This window comes from Cotesia typhae, unplaced genomic scaffold, assembly GCF_013202065.1.
Source record: "Cotesia typhae breed Kobodo isofemale line unplaced genomic scaffold, CoteBio_Ctyphae contig_4, whole genome shotgun sequence".
NCBI classification, from domain to species: domain Eukaryota; kingdom Metazoa; phylum Arthropoda; class Insecta; order Hymenoptera; family Braconidae; genus Cotesia; species Cotesia typhae.
Genome location: NW_027423748.1, coordinates 7,792,254 through 7,808,248, shown reverse-complemented (window position 1 = coordinate 7,808,248; position 15,995 = coordinate 7,792,254). Strand labels below are relative to the sequence as shown.

At 30.5% G+C, this 15,995-nt stretch overlaps 3 protein-coding genes across 5 annotated transcripts; 1 reads left to right on the top strand and 2 right to left on the bottom strand.

The window, feature by feature from the left end:
• Positions 1-200: 200 nt before the first annotated feature.
• Positions 201-5,491, bottom strand: Uvrag (UV-resistance associated gene). Its single transcript, XM_074242559.1, has 5 exons — positions 4,939-5,491; positions 4,652-4,856; positions 1,514-3,605; positions 1,365-1,437; positions 201-577 (listed from the first exon to the last, which is right to left on the bottom strand). The coding sequence occupies exons 1-5, from the start codon at positions 5,041-5,043 to the stop codon at positions 386-388; spliced, it is 2,667 nt and encodes an 888-aa protein (XP_074098660.1). The 5' UTR covers positions 5,044-5,491; the 3' UTR covers positions 201-385.
• A 317-nt stretch (positions 5,492-5,808) lies between these two features.
• On the top strand, positions 5,809-9,355 carry LOC141527234 (haloacid dehalogenase-like hydrolase domain-containing 5). The gene is made up of 3 exons (XM_074242594.1): positions 5,809-6,090; positions 6,885-7,708; positions 8,307-9,355. The coding sequence occupies exons 1-3, from the start codon at positions 6,037-6,039 to the stop codon at positions 8,623-8,625; spliced, it is 1,197 nt and encodes a 398-aa protein (XP_074098695.1). The 5' UTR covers positions 5,809-6,036; the 3' UTR covers positions 8,626-9,355.
• A 306-nt stretch (positions 9,356-9,661) lies between these two features.
• On the bottom strand, positions 9,662-14,855 carry LOC141527232 (uncharacterized). Of its 3 annotated transcripts, none has more exons than XM_074242591.1 (3): positions 14,710-14,855; positions 14,184-14,369; positions 9,662-12,056 (listed from the first exon to the last, which is right to left on the bottom strand). In XM_074242591.1, exon 3 carries the CDS (start codon positions 12,049-12,051, stop codon positions 10,498-10,500), a length of 1,554 nt encoding a protein of 517 aa, XP_074098692.1. In that variant the 5' UTR covers positions 12,052-12,056; positions 14,184-14,369; positions 14,710-14,855; the 3' UTR covers positions 9,662-10,497. The 3 variants fall into 3 exon arrangements, with proteins under 3 accessions (XP_074098692.1, XP_074098693.1, XP_074098694.1); XM_074242592.1 differs by lacking the exon at positions 14,710-14,855 and adding an exon at positions 14,602-14,634; XM_074242593.1 differs by lacking the exon at positions 14,710-14,855 and adding an exon at positions 14,471-14,489.
• Between the last annotated feature and the right edge of the window lie 1,140 nt (positions 14,856-15,995).

Sequence of the window (15,995 nt, the reverse complement as noted above, 5' to 3'; positions counted from 1 at the left end):
ATAATTTATATTTACATAAACTCGAATAATAATTTTCTTACATGTTGCTATTAAAAAAATTTTAAGTCGTTGACAATTAAATCACTCATAACTACGTGCTTTTAATATTTTTTGAAATTAATAAATATATATATATATATATATATATATATATATATATATATATATATATATATATATATATATATATATATATAGATTTATAACATAGTGACCTGCATAATACAAAATAATAAATTTTTAATTTAAAATAACAATGAAAATAACACAACTAAATATAGGCTTTTATTGTTGTTGTTGTTATTATTATTATTATTATCATTATTATTATTATTATTGTTTTAGTAACTAAATATTGCTAGAATGAATGCATTTGAAAATGTATCTACGAACGTGGTTTCATAACTTTAAAACTTGTTTTTTTACTTGCTAACGCTTCTGTTCTTGCAAAAACATTTTCCGAGCTTCGCCGTATCGAGTCTATAAATTCTGAAGACGTTCGATAATCGTTTATCACTTCTTGCACTTTATTTGGCTGAGATTGAGATGTAACTGTTACAGTTTCTCTCTTTTTAACCTAAATACCATTAATAATTATCATCAAGTTTTAGTAAAATATAATTGACATCGATACTGCCATTATAATACGTTGTATCCCATAAAATTTGAGATATTGACTTTTTTTGGTAAATAGAATCACAAAAATATTATACAAGTCATATTAAGGAGGTATTCTCGTTTAGAAGGCAGAATTTCAGGTGTTTTTTCGGTCGCAAAAAAAAAAAAAAAAAATATTTTTACCATCCATTTTTTTATAAGTTTTTGATTGGTATTTGAAGAGTACATAACATTAATAAAATTAAAAAAAAAAATTAAATTTCCAAAAACTACAGACCGTCAAGATGAGGACTGGTGAAAAAATGGCAGGATATCAATCTTTCCAGTGACCTGATATGGAATACAATTAATAATTCTTAAAGAGGAAGGGTGTAGTTATCACACTACCAAATGTTTTAAAATAAAAAAAAATTTTTTCACAAAATGACGGCTGTTTGAAAAATATATTTTGTTTTTTAGCTGTTCGGAATTTTTTAGAAATATAAAAAATTTTTTTTTTTTTTTAAGACGCTTCGTAGTGCAAAAAAAAATCGATTTTTTCGAATTTCTAAACGAGAAAACCCCCTTAAGAATTTAAAGGTCAAACAGTTTAATAATAATTTTTAAATAAATATTTTCATCCGTTGAGTCCCATTTAATCAAAATTTTTTTATCGTCTGCTGTAAAATTTTTTAAATGTGGGATACGACGTATTAGAATGACAGTATCTATATATAAAAGAAAACTAAAAAAAAAAAAAAACTTACTTGTTCATACCCTGTTAATGTTTCTATGCTAGGATTTGACTCAGTTCTCCAATTTTTCTGAGTCACAACATCGCTGAAATTTATAAAAAAATCAATAAATTTATTCATCAAAAATTTATAAATAATAATTGATTAAATCAATAGTTTACCTGTCATCATAGAAAGATTTGGCACTTTCCGGACAACTAGAAGCAATGTCAGACCTAGTTTGAGCTCTCTGACACGAGTTCCCAGAGTCAACCAGCGACACAACGGAACTAGATAGTGTCTCACTACTATTAATATCACCAACAGAACCATTGACACTCTTTTTATCATTCAAGTACGTCAAAGTTTCTTGACTTCTCTCATTTTCAGTCTTCTCTAACGCCGAGCTTGAACTATCACTCGACATTGCACTGTTTGAATGTTCGTCGTCAGCACGCCGATACTGCTGATAATTATGCTGATGAGTCAAACTATTATTAACAGATCGCATTAAAGTAGCCTCGAGCACCTCGACCAGCGAGGGATACTCTCCGCCATTAACTTTATCACCAGGATTATTGCTGCGTCTATCAACGTCTGTCGTCGAGCTACTCAAAGCCATTTCACAGCTGCTGATAGAATTCGAGCTTCTCTGCCTTGAATTAGAGTCATCGTACTTTGGATTGCAACAAATAGACGTGGGTATCGTTATCTCGATATCAGTTTCAATAGTCCCAGGCGTTGATAAAGATTCTTTATTAAACCTTCTGCCTTTCTCACCCATGAAAACATTCTCCTCGCTGCTGTTACTCAGCCTGTCGCGAAACAGCGATATCGTTTTGTCATCAATAGCACTTTCTTCTGACTTGCAAATCCGCTTGGTTTCCGTACCCAACACCAGAGCAACCGAGGGTTTATCTAATCCTTGGTCCAAAGACGAACCCAGAGTTGTTTTAGAATTTTTCAACTGGCTCATGGTCCTCATTGGTCGATGCAGCTTCAACTCTTTGTCAATAATTATTTTCTGAAACGGCGGAGTCAGTGATATATTGTGTTGCTTACCATTACTATTATCAGTGTCCAATGATGAGCCCGAGAAAGTTCTCTTGGAATTGTCCAGCGACTGACTTGGCTTCAAATTCATCAGAGAAGCTAGATTAGACAGTGTAGTGCGTAAATCAGAGGTAGGAAGACCGCAGTACCATCTTAGTTGAGCAATATTTTTGTTCAACAAATAAACTCCATAGTTGAATTGAACTTTGTCTTTACTCCTCGCGAATAAAGGCGATCGCCGATCTTTAGATGGATAATTCTCGGTAATATGATCTAGTATTCTGCTGCGCGAGCCGCTGTGGATAATTGGATACCTTGTGGGAACATTGAGTATGTTGGCGATGATCTGAGTTGCATGACAGACGTAACCAAGCGCGACAGCCGTCTGAGTATCGTTTACAGTATCCAATTCTTCACTATCTGGTAAATGTACATTACTAATGGTAAACTTACGCTCCGACTCTTGTCTTATTGGATAAATAAAATTCAAATCAGACATAAGTTGACGTTTACGGTACGCTAGCTGGGCTGATGTTTGAACAAAACATTCGCGCATCTGTATGTGGTTTTGCTTCCATTCACGCAGCCGTTCCATGTCTTTATGGAGCTCGCGATAACGCTCCATCAGCAGTGACCCCAGATCTTGATTCTCTTCCATAATACTCAGATGTCGCTGGTTGAGCGCTCTCAGCTCTCCAGCCTTTCTAATTCTCTCTTGTTCTAATAATTTTGTTCTAAATTTGGCAATCTCCAATTCTTTACGGATCTTAAGAATTTCCGCCTTCTTCTCCTTGCTCATTCGCTTCGGTTGGAGCAGCCGGCTCAACGTCGTCTGTTTGAACTTGGGCTCTAAGCTCTCTCCAGAAGCTATTCTGTCACGCAAAGTTTGAGCACTTTCAGTTCGCTGCTTCAGCGACTGCATCAAACTTCGTAGATTACTCAACTTGCCTACTGTGTAACTGTCACAAATCTCCGAGTTATTGACACTCATATACAAATATCTACGAAATTCTGGTGGATGGAAAAGGCAGTAAGATGGTACAAAAAATCCACCATACAGGTGGAAGATTAATGAATTGTGTCTTAACATTGATTCTAAATTGTTAGAGAGCTTAGGTCCCATATAAACTAAACCTGTGAATGATATTCCCCAGGTGAATACTGTAACGTCGGTTGTCGGATCATTGGCTACTGTTCTTCTCCACAGTCGTAAGACTATTTCTATTTTAGAAAAAATAAATTAAAATCAGTATGTTGTTATACGAGTATAAAAAAATTTTTAAATAATAGATGTTTAGATAGTACAAACTTTTTTTTATACGATATTTATAAATGATTAATTTTTAAATTCAAATACAAGTTCATTTTATTTATTAAATCATTTTTGTAAAATCTAGTATATTCATTTTTCTTTTATATTCCAATTAAATTTCATTTCATAATAAATTTTAATTAACAACCTTGACATATGTTAATATACTAGCGTATGGTTTCGTCCCAAATACTTTATACGGTAAGTATGATTATGCACTAAATTATTTAAATAAAATTTTTACGATAAAGAGACATTAAGTACATGACAATTTATAGGTAGATTTCATAGAAATTAATCTTTTGCATTGGTCCTCATGTCGGAATTTTGTCGTAATATCTCTTAATTAATAAATAGCATTAGTTAAAAAATTTATATATGCATTTAAAAATTTTTTATTTTAAAGATTTTTTTTAGCCGGGTTTAAAAAAAAAAAAAAAAAAAAAAAAAAAAAAAAAAAAAAAAACAGTAAGAATAGTGAGAAAATTTTCAATTAGTCGCCACGACTGATAACTACATCCTGACATTAAAAAGCAATTTGGATTTTTATTTTCAGATGATCCGTTTTTGAGTTATCGAACCGACCATGGAGAGGGAATTTTTTTTTCGTGCTCTACGAGATTGTTAATAACTTTGTAGTAATTAAATATTTTTTAATAAAAATTTAGGGTAATAATCTTCAATGTACTCTTAATAAAATAAAAAAAATCCGATCCTCAAATTCCTTTATTTTCCCTGTCAAAAAAATTCCCGAAAGTCACCTCTTTTTTTCGATCTTTTTTTTTTTTTTTTTTTTAATTTTATTTTATTCGAATGACAAAAATGATTCTTGTAAAAATAAAAGTCAATCCTGTTCTTAATTTTCAAGTAAAGCTGAGTTGAAGTTACCGTATGGATTGTCTAAAATATCTAGTATTTAACCTAATTCTTAAAAAAATGATTGATAAAAAAATACCATTGGCAGTAGAGAGACCAGTAGCATGTAAAGTAGGCACTTCTAAAGATGACCATTTTGGACTAACATGGTCAATTGGTTCACTAGTATACAAAGGTGAAGACATACTCGAACGATGTAATGTAAAATAGAACCAGCATGTTTCAAAACTTTTATCTGTCTCTAAATTGTAGCCAATTATTTGATAAAGGCTTCTCAGCCGTAGCTGCAATCATACACAGATTAGTCATTAACGTTGTTAATAAATAAACAAACAATAAACAATGAAATGTGACGTATTAAATTACCTGTTGAGTAGCCAGAGGCAGCCAAACTTTGTAACGTGGTATCGGGCGAGGTTGAAGAGTTAAATCCAAGTCTCTTACGAGACCTTGTTTCGCTTTCATCTCCATCGTCCTCTTCACTCATGGCATCACGCAATTACTGAGACTGTCCGAGGTGACAAATCCTCGTACTCTCTGTCGCTGTCGCTCTTGAATTTAAACTGCACCAACAATGGTTGCTGATACAATTGAAACTATAATTACAACAACAATAACAATAGCTAAAAGTTTTTAAGTTCAAACAACTGTGACAAATAATGGATAATTCCTTATTGTTAAGGTTATCCAGATTACAAGTGTTTGTCATTGATCACCAATTGACATTCAATATCACGGTTACAAATTCAATCGTGTGTTTTTGTTCACGCCCCTGTTCTGTTAATTATGATTTATGCTGCATAATATTATTATTATTATTATTACTATTACTACACAATGAGTACTGTTATCAATATTTATGACTGTCAGCACCAGTACACCAACTGATCCTCTGACAAGTAAATTTAATATCAAGAATTGACAGCTCCTTTTTCCACGAGCTAAATGTACATATTTATTAAGATATGTACTTTACTTGACATTTATACATATTTTCTGAATCTCTTTGTGTTTTAATTCGTTAATCGCTAATAAAATAGAAAGTCATTTTATTTGTCAGCGAGTTATTTTTATTAAATACAGATGGCGTTAGTTTTATCTTCCAATTTTCAAATCTGTCGTACCATCGGGTATTGATTTTTAAAAATTAATTATTGGCGCCACGTAACGATGAATTATTTCAACTTTCTCGTCAGCTGACGACTGAAAACAGAATAGTAAATTATTCTGTTTCTGTTTTAATTTAACAGTTTACACATCACCTTCATTTAATAAACTCTTGTATATTTACATATATGCAAACAACATATAAAACCACGCACACATACATTTTACAGAGATAAAATGTCTAATTAAGTGTTTTTTAACAAAAAAATGCTTTGTAGTATTGATAAATAATTGACTGATTTAACTTTAAATAATTACTCTTTGTTACTTGTACAGTTTTAAAATAAAATTTTAATAATGGCTATGAAAATATTGCTGCGGTTGGAAATTAGAAAATTATCTGGAGCTCAAGTAAGTTTAATTACTTTTAATTTAATTATTTTGATTTTTTTTTTATCTCAATTGGAGTTAAAATATTTCTCAATTCTATTACACAAAAAATTAATTAATAGACGTGGTAATTTTTCTTATGTAAAAAATTTAACAATTATTTTCTGTGAAAAAATTATCAATTATTTTCTATTATTACATGACAAAAATTAAAATTTTTTTATGTCAGAACTGTTGTTTTATTTATTTATCTCAACTCATGTCAAAAATATTTATTTTTAATGTCTTGGTAGAAAGTGGGCCAAGGTTAATACAAAAATACTTTCGCCTTGTCTATTATTCGCCACGTGCGATTAGTTAATGATTGATACAAATAAAAAAAAGCAAATAAATTTCAAGCCAAGATCAATTAAGTACACGGAAAGAACAAGATGACACTGAATATCATCCCAGATTATACTCATTATAATCCATATTATACTCATTATAATCCAGATTATATTCATTATAACCCCGATTATATTAATTATAATCCAGATTATACTAGATACTATCTGAAATTTTTTTTCACTCATTATAATCTAGGATGATATCCAGTGTAATCTTGTTCTTACCGTGTATAATTAATCTTCTTTCTTCTTTAATATAAAATTGAGATGAAATGTATGTGGCATCAATTTATTCGTGATGTGATTGGTCGAATATATCATAAATATGAAAATATATGCAAACTCTATATTTAGGCGCGCGTTTGCGCGCGCAAATTCAAATTCTAGTTAATAAAAAAAATAATTAATTTTATTTATTTTTTTCAGCATTTTAGTACAAAGCCGAAACAGAAGTTCGGTTTGATATTCGACATAGACGGTGTCATAGTCCGTGGTAAAAGTGTACTGCCACCAGTACCAGAGGCTTTCAAGCGTTTAAAAGATAGCAATGGAAAATTCCGAATCCCAACGATATTTGTTACAAACAGCGGGAACGCATTGCGGTCGGAAAAAGCTGCGGATCTATCAAAATGGATCGGCTACGAAATAACCGAAGATCAAGTGGTTCTGGCTCACTCACCTTTTACTTTGTTCAAGCAGTTTCACGATAAGCGAGTTCTCATTTCCGGACAGGGTCCTATAAAACAAATTGCCAAGGAGTTAGGATTCCATAAAACAGTTACGATTGACGAGTTAGTTAAGAATTTTCCGAGTTTAGATTACGTTAATAAAGACCGTAGAAATCCTACATGCGGGCCAGTAGATCGTAATTTTAAACCGATCGAAGGAATTGTTTTGCTGAGCGAGCCCACAACTTGGGAGACACCCTTGCAATTGATGGTCGATCTATTGATGACTCAAGGAATGCCCTCTGCACTGCCATCGGTAATTCCTTATCCTCATATTCCCGTGCTTGCTTGCAATATGGACTTACTTTGGGTCTCAGAGGCTCCGATTCCTCGTTATGGACATGGAGCTTTTCTGGTTTGTCTTGAGTCTTTGTATAAAAAAGTTACTGGCAAAGATTTAATTTACACCGCACTTATTGGCAAACCTAGCGAAATTACTTATTATCACGCCAATCATATGATTATGAATCATGCTAAGAAAATTGGAATCGATCATAATATTGACACTATTTATGCTGTTGGGTAAGTTATTTAATTTTTATAAGCATAATTTATAATTAGAACTAATAAAGTTATAAAAAACTTTTGGGTTTAAAAATATAAATTCATTTGAAAATGTTGAATGTAATTTTAAAACAAGTTTAGATATTTATCATCTATGTCATTATCGTTGATATTCAATTTGTAAACTTGTATCTTGTAAACTATTGACATTTTTAAAGATATAAGGTTATCCCGATATTACATTCATCGAGACCTTTCATTTGAGTACCCACATCAATTTTTCATATATTTATATATATTATATATTATATATATGTATATATGAAAAATATATCAAAAATGCATGTGGGTACTCAAATGAAAGCTCTTGATGAGTGTAACATCGGGATGAGCTTATATATTTATCAATGTTAATAGTTAAGAAAGTACAGTACACTTCAACAAAACTCATTACATAATTAAACAAAATTTTATTTGTTATAATTCGTAATTCTTGACAGTCACATAGTGACTGCAGGTTGCTAGTATTTTATTATCTTGTTATGCAAAGAAGTATATTAAAAATTGAGACTAATATATCGAGTTATTTATATTATAAAATAATTTATTGTTTCAGTGACAATATAAATACTGACGTATTTGGTGCTAATTTGTATGACAAATTCTTGGCAAGATATTCAAAAGGAAAAGCAACAAAGTCTCGTGGCCTAGAATCGTTGCTTGGAACAAATTTAGTGTCACCAAATGTAAAAGCATGCATCAGTATTCTAGTTGAGACTGGAGTCCATAGAAGGGATTCTGAATTCATCGCTGAGCATTGTCCGCGGGACTTTTTACCACTTGAGAGTGGACTAGCTCGTCCAGCCTTCGTTGTCAAAGACGTAGGTGAGGCTATCGATCTCGTATTGAAAGAAGAAAAAATGGATCAAGATTAATTTTAAAAACAGCAATTTGTATAATATTTTAACAAAGAATTTTTTAGAATCAAATGTTTATAATATTCTATTTTTTTTTTTTTTAATATTTTTTTTTCATCGAATTCGAGTGTTCAAAAAGTACAAACTTTCGTACACCGTTTATCTGACATCGAATCGACAGGTGCAAATATACAAGTTTACTAGGGCTTATTGAAATTTATGAAAATTTTAAATACAATTGTTTTTAAACAATAATTAATGGATGTTTAGTAAAAATAATCGTTGATTATAATTGAATAGCCATTTATAAGCAAGTAATCAACGTCCAATTAGTCACATGAAGTAGAATTGTGTGTAAACAATTAAAAAAAAAAAAATATTGAAGTAACTACGCTTTAGTAGTATGTCTTTCAATTAGATTTTTTTTTTGCAATTTAAATGCGAGTTTATTTAAATTACAAACGGACAACTATACATTATATACAGAATACATATATTTTTTATTTAAAAAAAAAAAAAAAAAAAAAAGTAATAAATAATAATAATAATCATTAAAGTTGTAAAATATTTTTAGTAGACTGTATATAATTGACGGGATGTAGAGCATCCCTTGTCTTGCCGTAAACAATTAGAATACCTCATTGTTATATTAATGAACAAACTGTTTTAATTAATTAATTAGAGAGTCAGCAAAAGCAAATGTAAATTAAAACGAAAAAAAATTAAAAACCATATCGAACTCGCTAAATATATTTTTTTGTATTTTTTAAGTCCCTTGTCAATGTTATCTAAAAATAGATGAAAAAAAAAAAAAAAAAAAAAAAAAAAAAAATTACAATTCAAAGCCGCGTAGTTAATTGTAGCTAGAATAGAGGTAATGTCTGGATCTCATGACCCATAGGTTAGGCTTTAAATTGTCTAATTAAAATAATTTTATAATAATTGATTCGTGAACAGTCTGCAATTTAAATGGCGCCGAATTGACCACAAGGTTTACGACCCTGAACCTCTCTGTCTTTAATCAGTACTCAGATGCGTTATTTAAACTTAGTCATTCATTTACTCAATAGCTTTATCTACCATCCAATCCACAGAATATTAAAATAAAATACATCCACAAATAATAAAATTTCACTCTAGTGACATTGCAAAGGTTTTGACTTGAATTTATGCCTTTTCAAGATTTTATACCATTCTTATTGATATTGAATTTGTAAATTTGTATCTTGTAAACTATTGACATATTTAAAGATATAACCTCATCCTGATATTATACTCATCGAGACCTTTCATTTGAGTACCCACATCAATTTTTCATATATTTTATATATTTATATATATGTATATATGAAAAATATATCACAAATGCATGTGGGTACTCATATGAAAGCTCTTGATGAGTGTAACATGAGGATGAGCTTATATCTTAAAAAATGTGAATAATAAAGCAATGACGTTGTATTTTGTCCAATGATGATATTTTTAACGATATAAGCTCATCCCGATGTTATACTCATCGAGACCATTCATTCACTCAATAGCGTTATCTACCATCCAATCCACAGAATATTAAAATAAATTACATCCACAAGTAATAAAAAATAATAAAATTTCACTTTCGCGTTAGTAGAACACAATAGTTTGCAATAATCCGTAATTCTGTAATCACAATTAACAATAATCATTTTATAGCAACTATGTAAACTGTAGCATGGATATTTTGTATGAGGTACTTGCTAGTAGCGAAATCCATTGAATATGTGATCCGATTGATCGAGTTAATGTGATGAGAGACGAAATTCAAAGATACTAATAAAAATTGCACTTAAAATTCACAATAAATAATTAATAAATTAGTTAATTAATACATATAAAAAAAAAAAAAAAAAACTACCAACAATTACTTTTGTCACTTAATTTATTACTCTCGTAGCACTTGACAGCTTTGCGTACTCTCTCCGCAAGCTCATTTATCTTTTCTTCAGTTAAATAATCCCCGTAATTATTCGAGGATCTACCAAAAGAGCGCTTAGGCACTATCGCTGACAGCATAAGCGTAATTGCGGGTATAGAGAGCCCCAGAAGAAACATTGGATTCATCATATTTTTCATTCCATGTTTCATAAAACTTTGAAATAATTCACCCCAAAAACTTGTCTCTTCCGGTTGGCGACCGAGCTTACCATAAAGCCAGGGTTTTATTTTTCCCGTCTTAGCGATGTAGTTGTAATAATGCGGGTCATAGGACTGGGCATAGAGCTGAGAGTAATAAACATTGTCTTTGGGTGGAGGTGGATGACTTAGAGCTGAGAAATGAGCACTTGCATCTTCATAAGGAAGATTATTAACTGGTCCGGGTGGATACGCCGCGAGACTAGCTCCGGGTGGTTTTGTATAAATTATTTCTGGTTTAGAAGCATAAGGCACTGGACCGGGCCCAGAGTTTAATCCTACTGGACCAGGACCTAGACCCATAGGAGCTGGACCTAATCCAACTGGTACCGGTGGAGGACCTAGTCCTGGTCCTTTTCCCACGTAACCATGGCTAAGACGTGGTTGTATGCGCTGCCGATATCTGCCCATTCCTCCGCGGTAGTAAGGCCGACGTCTTTGAATATAATCATGCCGATTTTGCAGGGCCGGTTGATGCCACAGCGGATATGTTTGGTAGACTTGAGGGTCTGGTTGTACATCGGTAATTGCAGCCATTGTTACGGGCTGGAAATTAGACACAGCATTGTCCACCTGTCCGGTATTCAATTGCTGATCAACGGCGACTAAGGACGATGATGGCAAAACTTCATAAAATTTAACGTTGTTGTTGCTGTTGCTGTTGTTATCAACGTTTACATTAACGGAACGGACTTCTTGTGCATCAACTTGTGACGAAGTTAATTGCAAGTAATTATCCAAAGCAAACTGAGATTCCGCGGGAGTTCGTGAATTCAAAAAATTATTAAGCGCTTCATTGGAGATGACTGATGAGGATGACCCGATTTGTCTAGACGTGACTTGGACTTTATTGAAATTTCTACTTTGATCGGGCGGATATTGCCGCGCTTTCATTTGCATACTACCCGTAGAATCGTGTACTTTGATTGACGGGTTTACAAGCGACACTTGAAGCTTCAATGTACCTGCGGGGCTTGGATTTAAATTACTAGCCGCTTTTGGTAATTGATCGTCATTATTGTCAGTGGATCCCGGTTTAATTAAAATACTTGATGTGTTTTTGGTGTTATTTTCCGCATGAATTCCTGTCGTGACATTTATGTCTGCTGTATTGTTATTTAATTGTTTTATTAATTTTCTCTTGTCATAATTTGCATGGTAATGTGTCTCATCAGCGGTGTACTCTGTATTTTCAGTTAATGGATTTCCTTCGTAATTTAATTGCCCTTGACAAACGCCGATCCAAAAAATCAAATAAATTATCTTTCGCATTGTACCTGAAATATAAAATACATACAGTAATTTTATAATTAATCCAATAATAATATTAATAATAATTTTTTATGTGACTGTAATACGGTGCATGTTTATTTGGACTTTGACGTCTGTATGAATTTATTCGAAGGTATTTTGTTTTATTTATTTATTGTAAATTAAATTTATTTAATTTTCATCTATTAATTTTTTAAACGTAATTTTTTTTATAGAAATTTTATTTATGTACTGTAAATTAATTTTTATGGAATTTAATTTTTATAAAAAATTATGATGTATTCAGTAATTTTATATAGTCTGAGATTGTAAAATAATTCAAATAAATTACGGATCTTAAATAACCTGAGCATTTATTTATTGGCTGAGATCTGAAGAATATTACCTTCAATATTAATAATTATTAAGTTAATTAATCATCTCTGTTGAGAATCAGATCGAGACCAAAAAATTTTATTTTAATGAACGAAAAAAAAAAAAAAATTTTTTTTATAATTAAGAAGAAAAATTAATGTTTATTTTTTGCTTTTCAATTCTACGAAGCTTGTAATATTTTACTCAACCCATTTACGCTTAGATTTTAAGATTTGCTTGAAAAAATTTATATTATATTATAATCGAACCGTAACGGCAGTGTTAGCGCTAAACTTATTCGTTATAATCATTACCGCACTTAGACTTTGAGCATTGAGTTCATTACGGTAAATTATTTATGTAAACCAAAAATACTTATTTGTAAATTAAAAATAAACTAATCTTAAATCTATCTCACGACTTTAACATAGCAATTTATTTGATTAGTTTTTATTTTCTTTACTGTAACTCTAACAAATGTTTAATTATTTTACCGCTAAATCTTTGTGAGTGACAAAATAATAATAATAATAATAATAATAATAATAATAATAATAATAATAAATAATGATATAAAAAAAAAAAACACGTAATTAAATAATTAAATAAAAACAAAAGCAACAATGAAATCCCGTTATCGCGTGATTAAAGCGCGCACATTTGGCATGACAAGTATACGTAACATTTAATCTACCTATTATAAGTTCCTATATGTCCTCATACTTTTTTAGAGGCCTAGAAATGTTAAACCAATGACCCAGAGCTAAAGCGAACTTGAGCGACCTGTAAGAAGACGTCGCCCAGTCAATGACTTTCTAAAACCGTTATATTTAATCATCAGATATGTACATAAAAAACCTAATACAATTATTATTCGGAAAATCTATCGTCTTTATTAACTTACTATCAGTCTTCCCCGGTTTTGCACGGGTATTTAATAAAAATTTCAAAATTAAAATTAATATAATATAGCCATATATATATGTACCAAAAATTAATTTCATTTATTACTTGACAGAAAAAAAAATTTACTTGAATTAAGGAAATAATTTTGAAGAATTTCATCTTCTTGGTTTGAATAGAAAAATTGTTAAACTAAGAAATTTTTCTTGGTTTAAGTAAATTTTACTTGATTCAAAACAATGAGCTTCTTCAAAATTATTTTCTTGGTTCAAAAATTTTACTTTTGATTCAAGTTAACTTTTTTTTTTTCAGTGTATGTAAACCATATAAACTAAGTTAAATAGAATGACTACGCTGCTTATTTTTCTACTTGAAAAATATTTTTGTAAAACACTGTCAATGTGATACAAATAAAATCATTATTATTTTTATAATGTAGCCTATGTTACCCGGGGATAGTGTAGCTTCCCAACAGTTAAAGAATTCTGCAAATCGGTTGAATAGTTTCAGAGCCTATTCGATGCAAACAATCAAATCTCTCCTCTTTATAATATTAGTATTTTCACAAAATAAAATAAATTTCACAGGTTGAAGGAAATATGATGTGATTAGGTCATTACTGTGCATAGTTGGAGCAATTTCTCAAATGTCTACCCGTGTCAGAGTGTCGAGAAGAGCACGTGAATCAGATATTGAGTATCAATCAATAACAGCGACTGACTAAACGTGGATTGTTTAATGTAATCGCGTAATAAATCAGTAATCAAGTGAACATGAGCGTGTATGAACTAGATGTCCGCTCGTAATTCGTTCTATCAGGGCATCACGGACGAGCGAATGATCACCATCACTATTACCATCACCATCACACTTACCGTACTGTTAAATTATCGCAAACGTCAGCTCTTCAATAAACTAAATCTAATCAATCACGCACGTTTGATGAGACACTTGGATGCTCCGTTTACTTAACTTCCATACAATCAATTGTAATCCCAGTTGTTTCTACTCCAGTAGAAATACTTTATTATTCCTGATTATTGATATTGATGAGATTTGTCCTGTAAGTATAAGTATCACGTATTAGTTGTTATTCAATCAATCAATCAATCAATTTGTTTGCAGATTATATTACGCGAATTAATCTTTGAGTAAAACGAACGAGTTTGCGAGAACACGTCCATCGGGGAGAGAGATGTCTGAAACACTGATGGGATGGATCATGTTCCGGAATGATGAGAAAGGCGTACAAGTTTTATTACGTTATTCTTGATATATACTTATATACACTACCTTATGAACTCCCTACTTTTATTAAACTTGTTATTATATTCTCTAATTCAACATTCAACTCAGTATTAGCGCTTTATCTTATGCTTGACACACGTTTATTGTACTTACAACAAACCACCGGCACTGCCAGTTCTCCTTGATCACCTCAAACTCTTCTCCTACTATTTATTTCCATCGTAACGCCGGTCACCGTGTCTTTCTTATTAGTTCAGCTTACTTGATGCTTACCTACATAAAAAAAAAACATACATACTTTTAATAATACCGGACTTTATTTATACTCTTGGTCACTTTCGAATTACCCGAATAATTTTGTCGAAGAAAGTTTTTTCTTTAGGTCAAGTGTATCAACACCGGGTTTCTTTTATTTAATTGGATTTTTAATTCCTCTTAATTTTTTTTTTTTTGTTAAGAAAACTAGACAATAGTTTAATTTAAGAATAAAACGTATAGATTTCAGATTTAAAAAATTTTTAAATAAAATTTACTCAGACGCGTGCCGTTCGCAGTTGTTACCGTTAGTTAGTCTTCCTCTTTAGCTCAACTTGCTTTTTAAATATTTTCTTTTAGAACGCGTGTGTCTACGACACACAAACTGGGTAATTGCAGCATGACCGCAATTACCGAGGCGTTAAAATGCTCATAAAAAAAAGTTAAAAGCTTTTTGGATAATGAAATTCATAATTGTTTGATTGGTTAAGTGGATTTTATTAAATCCTTTATGATTTTTTAATTACAATAATAAAAGATTTATCCGAATTCACTTAGAGGCAATTTTAGCTTAAAGCTATGATATTAAATAATAATTTATGATATTGAAATGAAACGAATTCCGATCTGAATTTCATAACAAAAAAATATTTTTTTTTGTTAAGAGTTTTTTTTTTCTAGTTTAAAGAAATTTTACATTAGAACAATAAAATGTGGTAATTAGTTTTATTTACAAGTGGGCGGCCTGCCCAATTTCAAAAAATTGTAACTGACAATTTTAAGATTTTCTTACATTTTTTTTTAATTCTTAAAATTTTTCTTAAATTTTTCAAAAGTTGGAAAAAATTTCTATTTAATCTTTTTTTGATATTTTTAATTTATATATATATATATATATATATATATATATATATATATATATATATATATATATATATATATATATATATATATATATATTTTTTTTTAAGTACATAAAAAAACGAACAATTTCCAAAAAAATTTATAAATTTTTTTTGAAAATTTGTTAAAATTGTGATAATTAATTTTTTAAAATTTTAATTGACTTTTTTATGGATTTAAAAAAAAAAAATATCAAAATTTTCAAGAAAAAAAATTTTGTTTAAAAAAATGAAAATTAAAATAGTGGATCCTACTTGTAAATAATGACCTATAATTTTACT

Coding starts and splice junctions, on each gene's coding strand:
- Uvrag (XM_074242559.1), bottom strand. CDS start 5,043: ATGGAGATGAAAGCGAAACAAGGTCTCGTAAGAGACTTGGATTTAACT. Junction 3,606..4,651: donor TGGTCTCTCTACTGCCAATG/GTATTTTTTTAT, acceptor TTTCTAAAATAG/AAATAGTCTTACGACTGTGG. Junction 1,438..1,513: donor AAATCTTTCTATGATGACAG/GTAAACTATTGA, acceptor TATAAATTTCAG/CGATGTTGTGACTCAGAAAA.
- LOC141527234 (XM_074242594.1), top strand. CDS start 6,037: ATGGCTATGAAAATATTGCTGCGGTTGGAAATTAGAAAATTATCTGGA. Junction 6,091..6,884: donor GAAAATTATCTGGAGCTCAA/GTAAGTTTAATT, acceptor TATTTTTTTCAG/CATTTTAGTACAAAGCCGAA. Junction 7,709..8,306: donor GACACTATTTATGCTGTTGG/GTAAGTTATTTA, acceptor TTATTGTTTCAG/TGACAATATAAATACTGACG.
- LOC141527232 (XM_074242591.1), bottom strand. CDS start 12,051: ATGCGAAAGATAATTTATTTGATTTTTTGGATCGGCGTTTGTCAAGGG.